This window comes from Scyliorhinus torazame, chromosome 10, assembly GCF_047496885.1.
Source record: "Scyliorhinus torazame isolate Kashiwa2021f chromosome 10, sScyTor2.1, whole genome shotgun sequence".
In the NCBI taxonomy this organism is placed as follows: Eukaryota; Metazoa; Chordata; class Chondrichthyes; order Carcharhiniformes; family Scyliorhinidae; genus Scyliorhinus; species Scyliorhinus torazame.
In genome coordinates this window covers 16,432,689-16,451,275 of record NC_092716.1, presented here as the reverse complement: position 1 = coordinate 16,451,275, position 18,587 = coordinate 16,432,689, and the positions used below count along the sequence as shown (strand labels likewise).

At 46.7% G+C, this 18,587-nt stretch overlaps 1 protein-coding gene across 1 annotated transcript in view; it reads left to right on the top strand.

Annotated features, from left to right (window-relative positions):
* adamts18 (ADAM metallopeptidase with thrombospondin type 1 motif, 18) overlaps positions 1-18,587 on the top strand; it is a 301,723-nt gene that overhangs the window by 159,090 nt on the left and 124,046 nt on the right. The window contains exons 11-12 of the mRNA XM_072517824.1: positions 6,023-6,118; positions 7,574-7,722. Coding sequence (XP_072373925.1) covers positions 6,023-6,118; positions 7,574-7,722 — 245 coding nt within the window. The remainder of the gene's footprint in view (positions 1-6,022; positions 6,119-7,573; positions 7,723-18,587) is intronic.

Here is an 18,587-nt window from a genome sequence, read left to right as displayed (position 1 = left end):
TCTATCACTCACCGGCTGAAAGTGATGTCGGAAACCAATCTTTGATTTATGAACTAATTCATAATCATCTGCCATTTCCGCTGCTGAATGAAATGAATGAAAATCGCTTATTGTCACAAATAGGCTTCAATGAAGTTACCGTGAAAAGCCCCTAGTCGCTACATTCCGGCGCCTGTTCAGGGAGGTTGTTACGGGAATTGAACCGTGCTGCCTTGCTCTGCTTTCAAAGCCAGCGATTTAGTCCTGTGCTAAACAGCCCCTAATCTCGCAGTTTTAACCCTCTGTTCATCCGCATGAGTTCTCACTACAGGAATTGAATTTTTAAACTCCTCCAAAAGTATAATTTCTCTTGAGAGCTTCATAAGTTTGGTCTATTTTCAAAGCCCTTCTCCACCTATCAAAATTACTCTGTTTGAGCCTTTCAAACTCCATGTATGTTTGACCAAATTCTTTCCTTAAATTTCTAAACCTTTGTCTGTAAGCTTCAGCCACTAGCTCAAATGCACTTAAGGTGGATTTCTTCACCTCCTCATACATTCCAGTTACCTCCTCCGGTAGTGATGCAAACACTTCACTAGCTCTACCTACCAGCTTTTTATCTCACATGACACAATAATGAAGTGGACTGATGATGTGGACCAGAATTCTCCAGCCGTTCACTGGTGGCAGGATTCTTTGGTAGCCACCGGCAGCACCCCTCCACCCAGGGGTTTCCCGGCAGCATGAGATAGCTTCAGTGGGAAATCCCATTGACAGGTGGCGGGAGTATAAAACCCTGCCGCCAGTGAATGGAGTGCAAAAATGACCCGTCCTCGTTGGCAGCAGTAGTAGGCCAGACTCACAACGGAAAATCCAGCCCATGATGTCAAACAGGGTGGTTTGATGGATACAGTGGCCTTTTCCTGTTTGATTACCCCCTCCCCAATTGGCTATGTCTTTTGTGGGGGTGCCGGGGTGGGATAGGAATCATTTAAAATATCTTGGATGCCCAACCCACCCCCTCCCTGCCTATCCGGTTGCAGCCCATAACTGCCCAATCAATTGGTAATCAAGGACCTGTTGTGGGAAAAATCAACCACTTCAGGTGTCAGACTTACTGTGTTCAAATCAGAGCAATTTTATTGTTACACAAAGCTTCGGGAGAAAGCGTACGTACCCCGCGGTACAGTAGCCAGCCTTTTTCATGGTTTGAATGGCAGTCATTCATTTTATACTTTGGGTTCACAATGAGCCCAGATACAAAACAATTATCACCATGTTCTCTTTAAACATTTTATAGATTGTACATCGCTATTTGTAAGCGTTTTGCCATTTACACATGGTTATAGTTAAAGAGGTTTTACAGGTTACAGGTAGCAGCAGGAAAGCAGTATCGATTGTCCGTTTGTTTAAGGAAATGGCCCAAGACATTCGTATCAGCATATCATTGTGTACACCTTGGCTGAAGTCAGCTTTATTCAAATGGTGTCCCGCATTTATATATTTCTTAATCTTCCTGTCTGGCTCCCTTTGTCCTGGATCTGTTCCTATCTGTCCTACTGGCACCCCGCTGGACTCCAGGCATCAGTTATGTCTGCTTTATTCTCTGTGTCTCCATCTCGTGTGTCAGGCAGCCATCTTTTGTGCCAAGTGCCCTTCTGAACCATTTCCCACTTCAGACCTCAATTCACCTCCAGTGCCTTCACTTGGCTGTGGCAGGTGGACCAGAGCTGCAAAGGCTGTTTTTGAAAGGGTTTCTTTGAAAAGGTGGGAAGGGGGTCGGGCTTCATCCACCCAAGTGCTTTGTGCGCACTGGGGGCAACCTTCCCACCTCACCCTGCAGTTGGAAAGGTTTGGGAAACCAGGACTACCTGATAGGGTGGCCCACACTGATTCAGGAAGTATCTTTCAAAAGGAAATCGGATAAATAGTTGAAAGAATAACATATTCAGGGATAATGGTGAAGGAGCGTCGGGGTGGGACAAACTGGACTGTTCTTGGAAAGGGCCAGTGCGGAGTCCGTGGCTGAATCATCTCCATGGTTCCTTTATCTGTGTTACGAAAAGCTGAAATGAAACATAATCTCTCCACCCAGCCCTTTGATGATCCGGAGTAGATGAAAAGCCCAACCCAAATGGCTACATTTGTTTAGTCATACCCCGGGAGCAGAGGCTAACTTCATCATATTTTGTACACAATCACTTTCAATATAGTTCAAATCAAAATCTGGAGACTGTACACCCAAATGTTTAATAACATTATCGCCACATGGGCTGCTCTTACTGATGGTCAGATCTCCCATACCTCATTTGCAACAAAAAGGCAATTGTTCAGAATGCACTGCAGTCATTGACTCGTCCTTGCGCATTCATATACGGATGTGATTGCTGAATGGTGGCACTGGAATAGAAACCAGTGATTACAATTGTTTTTTTCATCAGCTTAATCATTGAATTCTGGAGGACATTTAGGATTGTGATTCCAGAGGAGCCAGTAGCCTTAGCTTGTCTCATTCAAGGGGCCATTTTTTCTTCTCTGTCCTTGCCAATCTTCTCTCCTTTTGTGCCCTCCTCAAATGATTGTTTACTTGTGGGTTTCCAGGGATTGGTCACTCTTTCACCTTGTAAAATGCCTGTTAGTGATACACGGGTTTTGCCAATTAGTTTTGGGGTCGTTAGATAATCATCAAGAGCAGGTGATTTGGAGGATTTCCCCCATCTTGCCAGCATGGAGGCAATAAGAGCCTGCTTTGGTGTGTATATTTCCGATTTGGCACTGATCCTGGTCCCATCAACATCTGTTGGTTGTGTTGTGCACGTACCAACGATTGCCAGCAGCGAGGTTTTTAATTGATTTTTGACTTGCCTGCCCAGGGGCACCCCTAAACAAATTGCAATGCTCTAACTGGAGTGGCTGCAATTTAATTAACACAGGGTGACTATAAAAAAGGAGATTCCCTCATGTAGAATTGTGGAAAGATACAGTTTCATCACCAGTATGAGTTGATTGCGGTCGAACCTGCTAAATTAGGCAACCATGACTTCTGACCATTTAATTTTCCTTCAGTAAAGGCATTTATCTCATTAACTGTCTTAATTCATCTCTTTTCAATTTCCTGTCATTATGTAAAGTGATATGGATTACCTTATCTTATCATAGAATTTACAGTACAGAAGGAGGCTATTCAGCCCATCGAGTCTGCACCGGCTCTTGGAAAGAGCACACTACCCAAGGTCAACACCTCCACCCCATCACCCAGTAACCCCACCCAACACAAAGAGCAATTTTGGACACTAAGGGCAATTTATCATGGCCAATCCACCTAACCTGCACATCTTTGGACTGTGGGAGGAAACCGGAGCACCCGGAAAAAATCCACGCAGACACGGGGAGAACGTGCAAACTCCGCACAGATAGTGACCCAAGCCGGGGATCGAACCAGGGACCCTGGAGCTGTGAAGCAATTGTGCTATCCACAATGCTACCATGCTGCCCTCAATGCTTTTCAATTCACGCCGGCAAAGTGCTGGACCATTTGCATGTCCTGAGCATGTCTGTGCTTTTCTGTATTATTTCTGTGGTTCAGTGTTCCTCCCTTCCTTAATGTCCTTCACTCTGGGTTGTGAAGCTAAATTTTGTAAAGGTTCTCTCCCAGGCCTGCTTCAGTTTTGGCTGTGTGACTCCCTGACTCACTTTCAATTACTCACAATACAATGTTGCTCACCCACTTTCTCAGTCCTCCGCATCCCCCAGAAGTCCCAATATCTGAGCCATTACAGGGCAGAACCTCACAAGCATAAACCCGGCCGGAATTCTCCATTTGGGAGACAATAGGCGAAAGGGAATAAAGTCCCCTACCGGGGCTGTTTAGCACAGGGCTAAATTGCTGGCTTTGAAAGCAGACCAGGGCAGGCCAGCAGCACGGTTCGATTCCCGTGCCAGCCTCCCCGAACAGGTGCCGGAATGTGGCGACTAGGGGCTTTTCACAGTAACTTCATTTGAAGCCTACTTATGACAATAAGCGATTCTCATTTTCATTTCATTTAGCCGCGTATTTCCCGGCATTCGGGTTGAATGAGGGACCTGAATGGGGAATGCGCAGCCAAGGACTCACTAGCCCCGTATTTTACAATGGATAACTCTGCTTGCCGGAACTCCCCATTGTGGCAAGAGATAGGGACGCTATTTGTAAATGGCGTTCCGATCTCTGAGGTCCACAAAAGAATCCCCGACCTCTCCCCTGTGCTCTCTCCCCCCCCGCCCCCCCCCTCACCTGAATACAATATGGGAGGATCCCCGAACCTCTGCCCCAAGCCACAGGCAGATCCAGCAGTGTGAGCAGCCAGGAGCCTGTAGGTAAGATCAAAAGGGGTGCGTTTAAAACACAGCGTGCAGCAATAGCGGTCTGAGCCAGGCTACCTCGATTCCGAGGGAGAGACACCGTGTCCACGGACTTGGCACCAAGTCATTCCCCGCTACTGCCCTCAGCCTAAGCACCACTCCCCAGCAAGCTGGACACGTTTTGAGGGGCAGCAAGGTAGCATGGTGGTTAGCACAATTGTTTCACAGCTCCAGGGTCCCAGGTTCGATTCCTGGCTTGGTTCACTGTCTGTGTGGAGTTTGTGGGTTTCCTCTGGGTGCTCCGGTTTCCTCCCACAGTCCAAAGATGCGCAGGTAAGGTGGATTGGCCATGCTAAATTGCCCTTAGTGTCCAAAATTGCCCTTAGTGTTGGGTGGGGTTATTGGGTTATGGGGATAGGGTGGAGGTGTGGACCTTGGGTAGGGTGCTCTTTCAAAGAGCCGGTGCATTCTCGATGGGCCGAATGGCCTCCTCCTGCACTGTAAATTCTATGATTTTTTTGTCACTTTTTTAGTCTCGCTCAAGTCATCGCTGAGATGGCAGGATTGTCGTATGAAGAGAGACTGAGTTGACTGGGCCTGTTCGCTGGGATTAAGAAAAATGAGAGGGGATCTAATTGAAAAGTATTAGATTCTGGCAGGACTGGTCAGACTTGATGGCGGGATAATGTTTCTTCTGGCTGGGGTGGGGCTAGACCAAGGGGTCATGGTCTCAGAATGTGGGGCAGGCCATTTAAGACTGAGATGAGAAGAAATGTCTTCACTCTGAGGGTGGTGAACCTGTGGAATTCTTTGCTGCAAAATGCTGTGGAGGTCAAGCCACTAAATATATTTAAGAAAGAAATAGATAGATCTCTAGACTCTAAAGGTGTCAAGGGTTATGGAGAAGCCCGATTGCTGTTGTCACCAATCCGATCCGCATCAGCCCTCCCACCACCCCTAAAGGAGTCTGAGTTGCTGTTGCAACATACACTTTTCCACGCATGTTGGAACTGTGGATGGTAGGGGCTTGAACTTAATTTCCATCACACGGCTGACCAGGAATTTCTGTTGCCCTGACCGTCATTGACGTATGTTGGAAGGATTTAGAAGTAGACACTCAACCCGTTTGGCCACGTTGTTTGGCCTTCAAGTCCTGGAGTTAGAACTGAACACCAGGCTTCTGCCTCAGACAGGGACCCGATCCAGTGTGCAACTATTCAGCTGTTCTTACTGGTCGTAGTTGAGGGGAAGAATGTTAGTCAAGGCACAGGGAGAGTCCAATTCTATTACTGTGAGATGTAAGACAAACAGGCAAGAAGGTGGCATCTGCATCAGTGTTAGCTTGTGAAATATCTGCCTTTGTTATGCCCTGAAATGTGGCTTGAACACACAACCTTCTGACTGGGCATTAAGAATTTTATCAACTGAACCAAACTGACAGAGACTTATGGCGTAGTTTCTTTATGAATGCTTGAACTCGACCAGCCTGGTGGAAGTAATCTACCTCATGTAGATCTGTCTCGTGCACTAAGCTTCTTAATTTGGAACAACTACCATTCCTAAAAATTTGACCATGAAGATGGAGGTGGTGGTTGTGGTGATGGGGAGAAGGTGCGGGGAGGGCGTCTCTGCAGTTCTGCTGTGGGAGGTGAGCATGTTCAATGTTGCTGAAGCCAATTTCTGTTTTTCCGTTTCACTTTAGGACATTTGCAAAGCACTTTGGTGCCACAAGAGTGGCCATAGATGTGAAACCAAGTTCATGCCAGCTGCAGAGGGCACAGTCTGCGGGCCCAACAAGGTGAGGGGCATTAGATTGTACAGTCTGCACCACCAAACGTGCTCACTTACGATCAACTCTCGGTGAAATGTTATGTTAATGGAGTGTGTTCGGGATTCTTGCTCCTCTCATGACACCCTTGGCTGAGGGAGAAGAGCAAAAACCAAAATGAAAAGTCTCACCCATTCCAAATCATACTTCAGTGTTGCTCCCCAGGGGCTCAATGACATAATTTACCCCCACCCCTCCCTATTATACTACAGACTAAGAATGTCCTTTCTCTGCCTGATCCCTCATCTCTGTTGAGTTGACTGATCTCCACCTGACTTGACTTGCCGCAGGGTTCGAGCTTGAAGAGTGCCAGCTGCACAAGCCAGGTTTCTATAGAGCCTGGTGGTGTGGGCCAAGACCTCACCTTAGATTAACAACTCATTGGCCATACTCCAGCGTGAGTCAGTGCCTTCAGGAGAGGAGGGGAGAAACCTGAGGTCGATTTAAATATCTATTTAAAAAATTGCCTGTATGCTTACTCAAGAGTTCAGGCAATGCCCCTGAGTCGTGTATTAACATCTTTAATTGTTGAGATTATTCCCAATGCTCGATATTCTGTGCCGAACGTGTAGTTGTAGACGGAGATGAAATGTTGAATGATAAATTGCTTGGTGCATTACTCCTCCGAGTCACGACACAAGATGAATGTTGGCACCCCTCCAAGCTGTCATTCCTAATGTTAATTATACTGTATCTCTATCGCCCTCAACAATTGGACTGCAAAATTTATCACATGATTATAATTTTGGTGCTACCAGGGGTTCTCCACAGCCAGGAATAAACACCCATGGTCAGTGCCAATGCGATCATCTCAGCTGGTATCAATCAGTTAATGCCCCCTTATTATGTCAAGTGTTAATCCTCTTAGCAGAGGTTAGAAAGGGTGAGCGCAATATAAACTACAAAAGAAATTGTTGTTCATGTGCCCCACCGTCTCCAGCGCAGCTGGACAGTCTAGCTTTTGCACTAAAGTGCTGTTCTGTGGAAACCAAGATTTAGAGATGCTAAGCAAGGAGAGCTAAGTTTCCTTGCTGTCTGATATTTAGAGAGATATTACTTCAATACCATTGCTGTAAGGGACTCTGTCTTGATGGGTGGTTGAGGCGTTAATAAACAAAGCATGTCGGTGTCAGGTTGCTTTATGGTGAACTGATTCATTGATTTGAGGGAGGGCGTTACGGTACACTTCGCAGTCCGATCTCGACTTGTTCCCTGTAGGGAATTGCTGGGATTCTGGCCCGGGAAAAAAGATCCGGCGCTCCATAAGGTAGGTCTGGCTACCCCAGATTCCCGACAAAGCACCGACTTTCTTTTCACCATTGCTGCTCGGAACTTTGCATTTCCAGGTGTTTGCATGCTGTTTGCAAAAGGTTAACGTTAGCAAGTCACCGCAGGCTCAACCTTATAACTCTTATATCTTCACAGTGGTGTCGACGAGGTCAGTGCTTGAAATATGGAGACGACGGACCCAAGCCCATTAATGGTCAGTGGTCCAACTGGTCAGAGTGGTCGGAATGCTCGCGGACTTGCGACGGTGGAGTAAACTACAGGGAAAGGCACTGCAACAGCCCAAAGTAAGGAAAATTGGCACAATCTCCTTTTAGTGCAGCTGGTTCCTCAGAGAGGTGTGCTTATGTCCCATCTTTGGCTTATGTCAGGAGTGAGTGTGCTTGCTGCTAAACATCACTTAGTGCCTTTACTGTTCCCAATGTCCTCGCTATTGTTACTGTGCCTGGTATTGCTCTGAATCAAGTGACTCAAGGAACTATATTGAACTGATCATAGTGGGGTGGTGGTGGTGGGTGGGGGGTGAGGATGGGGTGGGACCTGGTTTGCTGTGTCACAATCACCCAACATTGTACTTTGCATTGTTGCTCATTGGCAAATGTTTGGGAGCACACAGTATTGGCACCAACACAGTGTCATTTGATTCTACCTTCAACTGTTTAAGGTGTGAGTATGTGTGCGTGCATGTGTTTTCATATAAACATTAATCAGCGAACATGGAAAAGCCAGCTTTGATTTAATTAAAAATAACATAAAGATGTCAAATTGGCAAAGTACAGAAATTCTTTGGGAATTCTTGGGAGGGGGAACCACACCCTTGGAAACAGTACAGATACAATTCCTGGCGATTGAAAAGCTGGAGTGATCCCTGGGCGACCGCCCGTCCATCGAGAGCAATTGTGTAGCACAATTATTAAAAGCATTGTGGACGTCTGCGCTCATGGGCTGCGCTAAAGGAAAAGTTTGGAAGATGACACTTTGAGTTGCCAGCCATACTTCAGTTGGTACCGCTCTCACCACCGGGTGAGAAGGCTGTGGGGTGCAGTCTCACTCAAGAGGCCTGAGTGTATGAGACAGGCTGACGCGTCAATGCAGTACTGAGGGAGTGCTGCACTGTCTTTTGGGTGAGATGTTAAACCTTACAGAAATGTGATAGGCCCCATGCCACTTATGAAGAAAGATAAGAAAGTTCTTCCCAGTTTTGTGGTCAATAATTATCCCTCACCCATGGCCACTAAACCCGAATAGCTGGCTAGTGTCTGTTTCTGGGGGCTTGCTGCACACGGTTTATCTGCCACGTCCCCAACATTAACAATCGTTCATTTCAAGAATGTCCTTCATTGGCTACAACGATAGACCAACCTGAGGTTTTGAAAGACTTTATATAAATGAAAACTCTGCAAACACAGACAATTGTGCTGTAACTTGCCGGAGTGTGTTATGGACACGAGTTGATTCCACCATTGTGTTGCCACCGGTAATTATGACCAAGTGTCATCTTCAAATGAAAAGGGATTGGAAACTGAGGAAGAATTGGACCAGCACATACATGGAACATAAAACATAGAACACAGCACATTACAACGCAGTACAGGCCCTTCGGCCCTCGACGTTGCGCCGACCTGTGAAACAACTCTAAAGCCCGTCTATACTATTCCCTTATCGTCCATATGTCTATCCAATGACCATTTGAATGCCCTTAGTGTTGCCGAGTCCACTACTGTTGCAGGCAGGGCATTCCACGCCCTTACTACTCTCTGAGTAAAGAACCTACCTCAGATGTGATTCAGTCTTTGTTTTCCACCATACATACTGGGCGGGATTCTCCGTTTCTGAGACTATGTGTTGATGCCGGCGCAGAATCCGTCTCACGACAGCAAAATTGGTGCCGAACCTGGACCGTTTCAGTGACTGTGGAGGGGCTCACACCGGGGGCTGGAGCACACCCATGCAGCTGATGGGTCAGCTGGGACCAAAGGGTACCTAGGGGGGTGGCCTGGGCGGATACCCATACGACCCGTGGCCCTAAGTTCACAGTGGCTGTGCCCAGTTGCATGGCTGCCTTTCTGGATGTGAAAAAGGTGTTCCATGCCCGTTGACCCCAACCCCACAGCCCACCTCCTGGCCACCCACTGCTACTCCGCCAAGCCCTGACAGAAGCCCCCTGGCCAGTGGCACAACTGTCAGCAAACAATGGCGATGTTGGACATTTTCCGTACCCCCTCTCTCTCCCTCAGCATCCATGACGCCGGTTTCACGATTTTTAAAAGTAGAAGTGAACCGCGCCACAGGGAACTCGGCCCATCGGAGGCGGAGAAACGTGCAGGCCCCGGGGAATTCTGGGTCGGGCCCGGTAATGATATGCAAAGGGTGTTTGCAGTAGGTGCATTCCAGACGGCTTTGGCGCCACTGTCGAGGTAACGGAGAATTGCGATTTGGCATCTAATTAGCGCCAGTCGCGATTTTACCATCGGGACCTGTTCTCCGCCCAATCTCGGTGTCAGCCAACAAGAATCCTGCCCACTATCTTTTGTTTTATTCCCACTGTAAATGACCAAGTTCACATTTATGATGGAAACCATCTTCTAAAACTTATGACGTTGGAATTATATTCGCTGGTCACTGGTGACGCTGCAAAGCCTGTATTAGACAGAGGGTGTAAGTGCACAGGGATAATTACACATAATTGGTTTTTGATATCAATGTTGACAGATTGAGGTCTGCACACCATAGTTGAATAGCATGCATCATCAGCATATCTAAACTTAAGCATGAAGAATGGGCACTTTTGGGAGGTACCAGTGTGCAGCGAACAATGTGTCCAAGCAACAATCAGATTGTCAAGTAAAGGAGAGGAAAAAATTGAGAGGAACGGAAAATGGTAATAGAGATGTGCTCTTCCATTCTTTTACTGTTCCTCTTGTCTGTGATCAAGACACAAGTCCTAAGATCTGTCAAAGGATTGACCTTTCACTTCACAGGGAATGTTCCTCTTAATAACTGCTGGTGGTCTCTTGTTGCAATGTTGTAAGCGAGTAGTTGCTCTTGTTGGTCAGTGAATGAACTCTTTGGGCGAGATCATCCAGCTGCTCACACCGGCGGATCTAAAGGTTCTTCCAAAAATCATCTGCTAATTGTGTCTCAATTGATTTCAGGCTGCAGCCTACCCATTATAAATGGTGATTCACGGGCGGCACGTGGCACAATGGTTAGCATTGCTGCCTATGGCGCTGAGGACCCTGGTTCGAATCCCGGCCCTGGGTCACTATCCTTGTGGAGTTTCCACATTCTCCCCGTGTCTGCATGGGTTTCACCCCCACAACACTAAACGTTGTGCAGGTTAGATGGATTGGCCATGCTAAATTGCGCCTTGGAAAAAATAAATAATTGGGTACTCTAAATTTATAATAAAGAAAAAAAATGGTGATTCCTCCGATCCAGATTTGCTTCTTATTGGTTTGAGCCTGTGCCCTCCTTCCTACTCTCAGTTTGAATTAACTTTCCAGAATTGGCTTTTTCATCCTTGTTTTCAAATTCCTCCATGATCTTGCTCTCTCCTCCCTATCTCTTTCAGCCCCACAATTCTCTTACCTGATCTAATTCTGGCCTCTTAAGCATCTCCAATTTTAATTTCTCTACCATTGGCGGCCTTGCCTTCAGCTGCCTGGGCCCTAAGCTCTGGATTTCCCTCCCTACATACCTCCAACTCCCTTTATTCCCCTTAAAACACTCCTTATGACATAAATCTAACCAATTATATTGCTATTGATAAAAATTAATTGTGTTCAAATTTACAAACTTGGTGACTGTAGTTAGCGGGCAGCCAGAGAGCGAAGACGTGGGGTATTTTCTAAAAGTTTATTGTTAATTTCAATTGCGTTACAACACCGGGTCAAGTGAGGCTGGAATTGACTGTGCACTAACCCAGGATGTTGTAGCATTCCTGTGTGTACTGTTTTACTCTTACTTGTATTGAGGTTAATCTGTAATTGTTCTGCCCAGCTAGGTAACTCGTGCATCTCACCCTGTGACGTCTGAACTGTTTTTCCAATTCCACCACATCTGAGTGTTTAAGTCCTCACGTAACATTGTTTCACTTAAATATTGTTCACTCTTTTCTGGTTTACGTCGCTATTTTCGTTTTTATGCTTTTGCGCTCTGGATCTATGCTCCTCCTGTGCTGCTCTCAGAGCCAGCCACTGTCACATTCTGGTGCCGCCACAGGGCGCGAGCGAAGCCCGTAATCCTGGGAGCGGGAGCACTGGGCAGGGAGCCTGACTGAGAGGCTGGTCTGGGACAGTCACCGCCACTGTGCCGTGTTGGCATGGCTGCGAAACGGTCAATCACCAACCGGGTGATGAAGTGTGAGTAATTCAGGGGAGGGAACAGGGCCCCGGGACAATCCCGACTGAGTCCTAGCTCAATCCGCAAACCCCCCCCCGGTGATCCCAGCATCCCAGCTCAATCCTCATCCTGGGACATGGGCCTGGCTGCCTGAAGGAAAGGTCCAGGCTCCAGGCCCAAGTGAAGACTCAGACTGGGAGTTGGCTAGGGTCCTGGGCAGCTGAATCACAGCCCTGGGCTGGGGTGGGCGTGAGAACGAGAGAGGTGAATGTGAGACCGTGTGTGAAAGGAGAGAGAGGGTGAACGAGAGAGAGAGAGAGAGAGAGGGAGATACACACATAAACACACAGAATGGGGGAGGAGAGAAGAGAAAGAAACAGACAGACGGAGAGAGTGGGAAAGGAAAGTAAGCAAGGAGGTTGTACTGTGTTTCAGCAGTGCGGTGGCTGAGACACAGAAGCTATGCCACTCATTGCTTGTTTATATGATTCAGGGCGCGATTTAACCGACAATAATCAGAGAAGAGTCAGGATCGACTCTGCTATCTAACGCACTTTGTTGCCATTTCGGGACCCGGTGGGGAACCTCCCCCCCGAGGCCACCGTGTCATTTCTGTGCTGAGGAGCTCCTCAGTAAAGGAAGAGAAACCCCCCACCCATGCCCCAACTAATCTTTAAGATGGTCCTCGAGATCCCCCGCACCCCAGCTGACATGGCATTGGAAAAATGTCCGCCTGGCACCTTAGAGATGCCAGCCTGTTACTCTGGCAGTGCCCCTGCCAGTGCCACGTTCGCACCCTGGCAGCGCCAGCAGAGCAAGGGTGCCACCCCCCTCCCCCAGAGGCCGACCAACCAGGGCCTCCGATCGCCTTAGAGACCTCCCCGTCCCAAATGCCATTCCACCTGTTCCCCGTTAGTGGGGACCAGTGCTAAACGACTCTCGGCTGGGGTCTGCTCAGCGAGGCCATAAGATGCCGGTGGCCGAAATCTAGTATGAGCATAGTTAAATAAGTTTAAGCTCTTTTTGCTATGCGAGTCTGGGCCCCACCCTTTGTGGGTGGAGTCCAGATCGAGACGTCTCACGAAATCTGGTTAGAACTCACGAGATGTAAGGGCCATCAGGAATCCCGGGAGCTGCCTCTCCCGGGATCTACCGGCCCCTTCCCACTCTGATTCTGGTGGGAGGCGGTCGGTCGATCGTACTATTTTAGTATTATTTAATTTGTATTCATACATTATTTTGCAAGTTATTCCAGCATAAATACACAGTGTTTGCACATGCACAGCACTGCATTTCAACTTGCACATTGATTTTTCTGAGCAAAAAATGTCCAAAGGAACCTAACTCCAGCTTCAACATTGATTCCCATGGGAACACACGACTCACTAAAAGTCATGATTTTTAGGAATACGACCACAACTTTAAGTGAGAACTTACAGCATTGGCAAAGTTGTTCCGCCATTGGTGTCGATGCATTTGAAATAAAAGCGACTTATTAAAATTCATCCTCTAGATCTGGGTGTCACTGGCAAGGTTGGCCTTGATTTCCCTTGAGAATGTGGTGGTGTTGCGCCTTGTTCCTGAAGTATTACGTCTATGTGGAGAAGCGGCTACCACCATGCTGTTGTGTTAGGAGTCCCAGAACTTTAAAACTCAGCACCATTGAAGGGCAGCTGTTATACTTTCAAGTCATGATGGTGTGTGATGAAAGAACATTTCTAAATGGTGGTGTTCCTTTGCACCTATTGCCCTTGTCCTTCTTGGTGGCAGAGCCGTGCATCTAGGTGTGCTTAGATGGGCGGCATGGTAGCACAGTGGTTAGCACTGTTGCTTCACAGCGCCAGGGTCCTGGGTTCAATTCCCGCTTGGGTCACTGTCTGTGCGAAGTCTGCACATTCTCCCCATGTCTATGTCTGCATGGGTTTCCTCTAGGTTCTCCGGTTTCCTCCCACAAGTCCCGAAAGACGTGCTTGTTAGGTGAGTTGGACATTCTGAATTCTCCCTCCGTGTACCTGAACAGGCGCCGGAGTGTGGCAACTAGGGGATTTTCCACAGTAAACTCATTGCAATGTTAATGTAAGCCTACTTGTGGCACTATCAAAGATTATCATTAAACAAAGGACTGTCATACAACCATGTCCACTAATGTGACCACAAACGGATGCAAAGCTACAGGCACCAAAACTGCAGTGATCTCATTGTAGTTTGTATCTGCCGTCGACGTCCTGATCTCAGGCGCCATACTTGAGGAAGGATGTGAAGGCATTAGAGCGAGGACAGAGGCGATTCGCAAGAATGATTCCAGGGACAAAAAACTGTAGCTATGAGGATAGATTGGAGAGGCTGGGCCTGTGTTCCTTCCTGAAAAGAAGGCTGTGGGTATTCAAGACCCTCAGGAATATGGACAGGGTAGATAGTGAGAAACTGTTCCCACTCTGGAGAGCATCAAGAACAAGAGGGGGAATGGGGGGGGGGGGGTTGGGGGGGGGGGGGGGGGGGTCTGGGGGTGGGGCTGGGGGGGGGGCACAGATACACGACAACAGGCAAAAGGTGTAGAAATAATGTGAGGATAAAGATGTTCTCCCAGAGGGTGGTTGGAGTTTGGAACAAACTGTCTGAGAGGGTGGTGGAGGCAGGTTCGAGCGAGGTATTCAAAAGGGAATTGGATTGCTATCTGAAAAGTAAGAATGTGCAAGGGGACGGGGGTAAGGCAGGGGAGTGGGACTGGGTAGAATGCTCTTTCAGCGAGCCAGTGCAGGCTCGATGGGCCGATTCCGTGAATAAATCTTCATTGGAAGTAATTTGGATGCGTAACTTTGGGGGCTGTGGGTTATCTGATGATGAAAATGATTATATGCTGTGTGGGTTTTGGCAAAACTCTGCCAAACCTGAGAGATAATTGTCGGTATCTTGCTAACTACTTTGCCTTGAACAAAATAAAGCGTGCCTTGTCTTGCACTTTTGAGAGGAATGCCAGGATTATTACAGGAGCGGCAGTCTTCATTCTTCCTCATAATGTTTGACAGTTTGAAAGTGTTGAGCGCAGCAGACTGGGAATGGGAGGTTGTGGGTGATCTCTGTTTAAGATATTTAAAATGCTAAACGTTTAAGAGGGTAGATATGAAGAAGCTACTTCCTCTGGTGGGGGAATAAAGAGCAAGGGGACATTATCTTAAACGAGAGCTGGGTCACTCAGGAGTGAAATCAGGAAATCGTTCTCCACATGAAGGGTATGAAAATGTGGAACATCCCTCCTGGGAAAGTCGCTGGATGTTGGATCGATGTTTCCAAGACAGATATTGATAGGTTTTTGTTGGCAACTATCAAGGGGCAGGTAAATTGAACTGAGGTAGAGACCATCCAAGATCTAATTGAATGGCAAAACCAGGAGGCAAGTCCCTTCAGTAAATTATTAAAAATCTTAGGGGGACAATTCTCTCCTCACCCGTTATTAATTACCGAAAGGTTTTGATTCCGCCACCGTAGTCAGGAAGAGGTGAAAAGCATTTCAGTATATAACGTATGCCATATCCCGTAGAAGACTTACAGGGTGGGAATTATTGTTTTCCCCGTGGTTCCTGTGGAGTACGGGGCTTCCCCGCTGAGGCAAGTGGGGACTCCATTCAGCTATGTATAAAAGGTCAGTCAGTAAGATACCGACTGTGGAGAGACTGGGTAGGGATCTACCGGGAGTTGCATATAACGTAACTAAATAAACCAAAAAGTTCTTTCTCTTACTTGGTGTGGACTCCCCGTGTCCTTATTGAAGCATCTTTAAGAAGATTCGCCAGATATTGTGACTTTGGTACAACACTGAACGATACTCTTCGAGACAGGCTGGTTTGTGGATTACGCAGTGAAGCTATTCAGAGGAAGCTGCTTACTATAAGTGATTTAAAAATTGCTGCGAACGTTCTCACATCTATGGAGCTTGCTATGAGAGAAACTTTGCAGATAGGGGCTGGAGCAAACAGCCACAAAATGGGCACCTCATGGAACAGGGCTGCAATTGTTCACAAGTTGGACACTTAGTAGGGGAATGCTGGAGTAAATCAAGCACATGCAAGAACAATGGTAAGAAGGGCCATATTACCTAGACGTGTTGGGCTCAGAAAATGTGTTCTACACCAAGAAATTGCAAGAAGAACAATACAAGTAAACAATCTAGTATGTCTACAAATTAGTGGATGAAGCTCAAGATCATGAAAAAGACCACTAAACCGAGCTACAGCAAGAGCTAAAACTAGATGTTTTGTCAATTTGGGGCAATCAATAACGATTTTGGGCATATCCAAAATGTGAAGGTCAGGAAATTAAATGGAAGTAGATACAGGTGCAGCAGTGTCGCTAATATCGGAGACAATTTACTATCAAAAGCTGACTCATCTGCCTTTAAAACTGTCAAAGGTGATCCGAAGGACATACACAGAACAGGTCGTACCATTAAAAAGATGCATTGTGTGACAGTCGGAGCAAATGGGGAAACGGCAAAGTTGCCTCTTCTCTCTGGGGAAATGTTCACGCTCTATTTGACAGAGCTTGGTTGGCGAAGATCTGACTTTACTGGGAAACAATCAATCAGTTAGTGGATTCAGAGAGCAACTTGCAACAACTTTTGAAGGAGCATGAGAAGGTGTTCAAAGATTCACTATGACAGTAGTTGAGCTATACCTAACAGAGAGATTCCAGCAAAGACAGGTCCAATATCATACACCGTAAGAACGAATGATGAAAGAGTTTGGTGACATCATGCTAATCAGTTACTTGCTGCATGAAGTAAGTTTGCATAAACTTCAGAAGAGGTTCCACCTTTAGAAGATCTAGATAACCAGGCTTTGGTACAGAGGCCAGAGACAGTGACGAATTTGGATTCTGTTTCTGAGGACTTTTCAATGCCGATAGTGACAGATACTGAAATAACTACTCAAGAAGCACCATCTACAGAAAGGAATGAGGACAGTCTGAGGTCGCAAGTAGCCAAGTTCAAGAACCAAAGTAGAATGGACGTCCACCACAGAGACTGTCTTATTGAATTGTATATGTGAATAGAAATAGCATATCAATAGCATATTGTATAAATGTTAATTGTTGTCGTTGCACTAATGAAGTAAAGAGCGAGGAATGTTATGTGTCTGGGAATATATTCTTCCTGGTTCTGCGCCACAGATGTGTAATGATGTCAGCACAGTGTTTGCATGGGTTTGAGTAAATAACCATCTTGATTGTATGAGCAACATCCTTAATAAACCTCTCATCGTGTTTTACAAGAATCCAGAGTGTGGCACCTCCACACCTTTTCTCTTTGCGGCAACACGTATATCAGACCTGGCTTAAAGAACGACAGGACCGGGTTTTAAACATTCCTAGATCCAAGGAGCTGGATCCTCCATTGGTGGGATCTTCCATTTCGCCGGCAGCGCACTCATGCCCGCGGATTTCCCGACGGCGTGGGGGTGCCCACAATTGGAAACCCCATTGGCCGGCTGGTGGGATGGGGATGGGGGGGGGGGGGGGGGGCGCACCAGAGAACGGGTGCGGGCGGGACGGAGAATCCTGCCCAAGGTGTTTGGGAAAGATAGGAAAGGAGGCAGTGTTGATTTTGGAGAACATTACAGTGCAGGAGATAGAGGCTGTCCCAGGGGTGTCAAGGACAGAATCTTTTTGGCTAGAGCTGCGGGCCAAAAAAGGTACAATTAAATTGCTCGGTGTTCATCTACAGGCTATGATTCAAGGCATACAAGTCGACTTTTGAAGCTTCCAAAACTCCTTCCAGAAAGAGGAGTCGACTCATATGTCAAGCGTAAAATGTGAGCCGCCGGTGTGGGTGCTCACCATTTCGGAAAAACAATAACACCGGTAATTCATGTGAAATTTGTGTGGCTCGCTTTAGTGATTGAATTAATTGTACAAACATTCAGTGAGCACTTGAAATGCAGTAATATACAAGGCTATGGACCAGGTGCTGCAAAGTGGATTAGAATAGATAGGTGCTTGATGGTTGGCACAGACACAATTTGATTTTTGGTATGATTTTACGTTTGTAAATTACCGTAGAGGTTAATTTCATTCCATTGACCGCGCAGGTCAGTACCACCGTAAATCATGTCTTTCCTGTTGTTTGCACTAGAATTATTTTTAAACCTTTTCACTGCACAATTTAACTGTTGGGCATCTTGAAATTCATGTTTAATCCATGTTGACCTTGTGACATAATGGCACTCGTGCTTTTGCCACTGACTTATAGCAAACCACTGGAAACTGGTAATTTTGGCATCAGGTCTTTTGGTAGTCTCGGAGTGACATTGGTCTTCTGTTGCAACGCTGGACTATTTTGTTCCAGAAAGTGGCTCCACCAAGAAAGGCCCAGCAACTATTGAACTGTCAGCTCTACCTTGGTGGTGGGAAAACGTTTATAAAGGCTAATTTAGGCCAAAATTAATAGTCACTTGGTCAAGTGTGAGTTAATTAAGGAAAGCCAACATCAATTTGTTCAAGGAAGATGTGGAGTTTTTTGATGAGGTAACAGAGTTATCCGCGTTGATATGGCGACCATGGTCTTCCAGAAGACATTTGATAAAGTGCTGCGTGAGAATTTTGAGTAACGCTGGAGCTCATGGAATAAAAGTAGCAAATTGGATACAAAATAGGCTGGGAGTCACAAAAAAGTTATTTATCATAGAATTTACAGTGCTCAAGGAGGCAATTCAGCCCATCGAGCCTGCATCGGCCCTTGGAAAGAGCATCTTACTTTTCAGGCTGGAGGAAGTTTACAGTGAAGCTTCACAGAGATCAGTGTGAGGACCCCAGC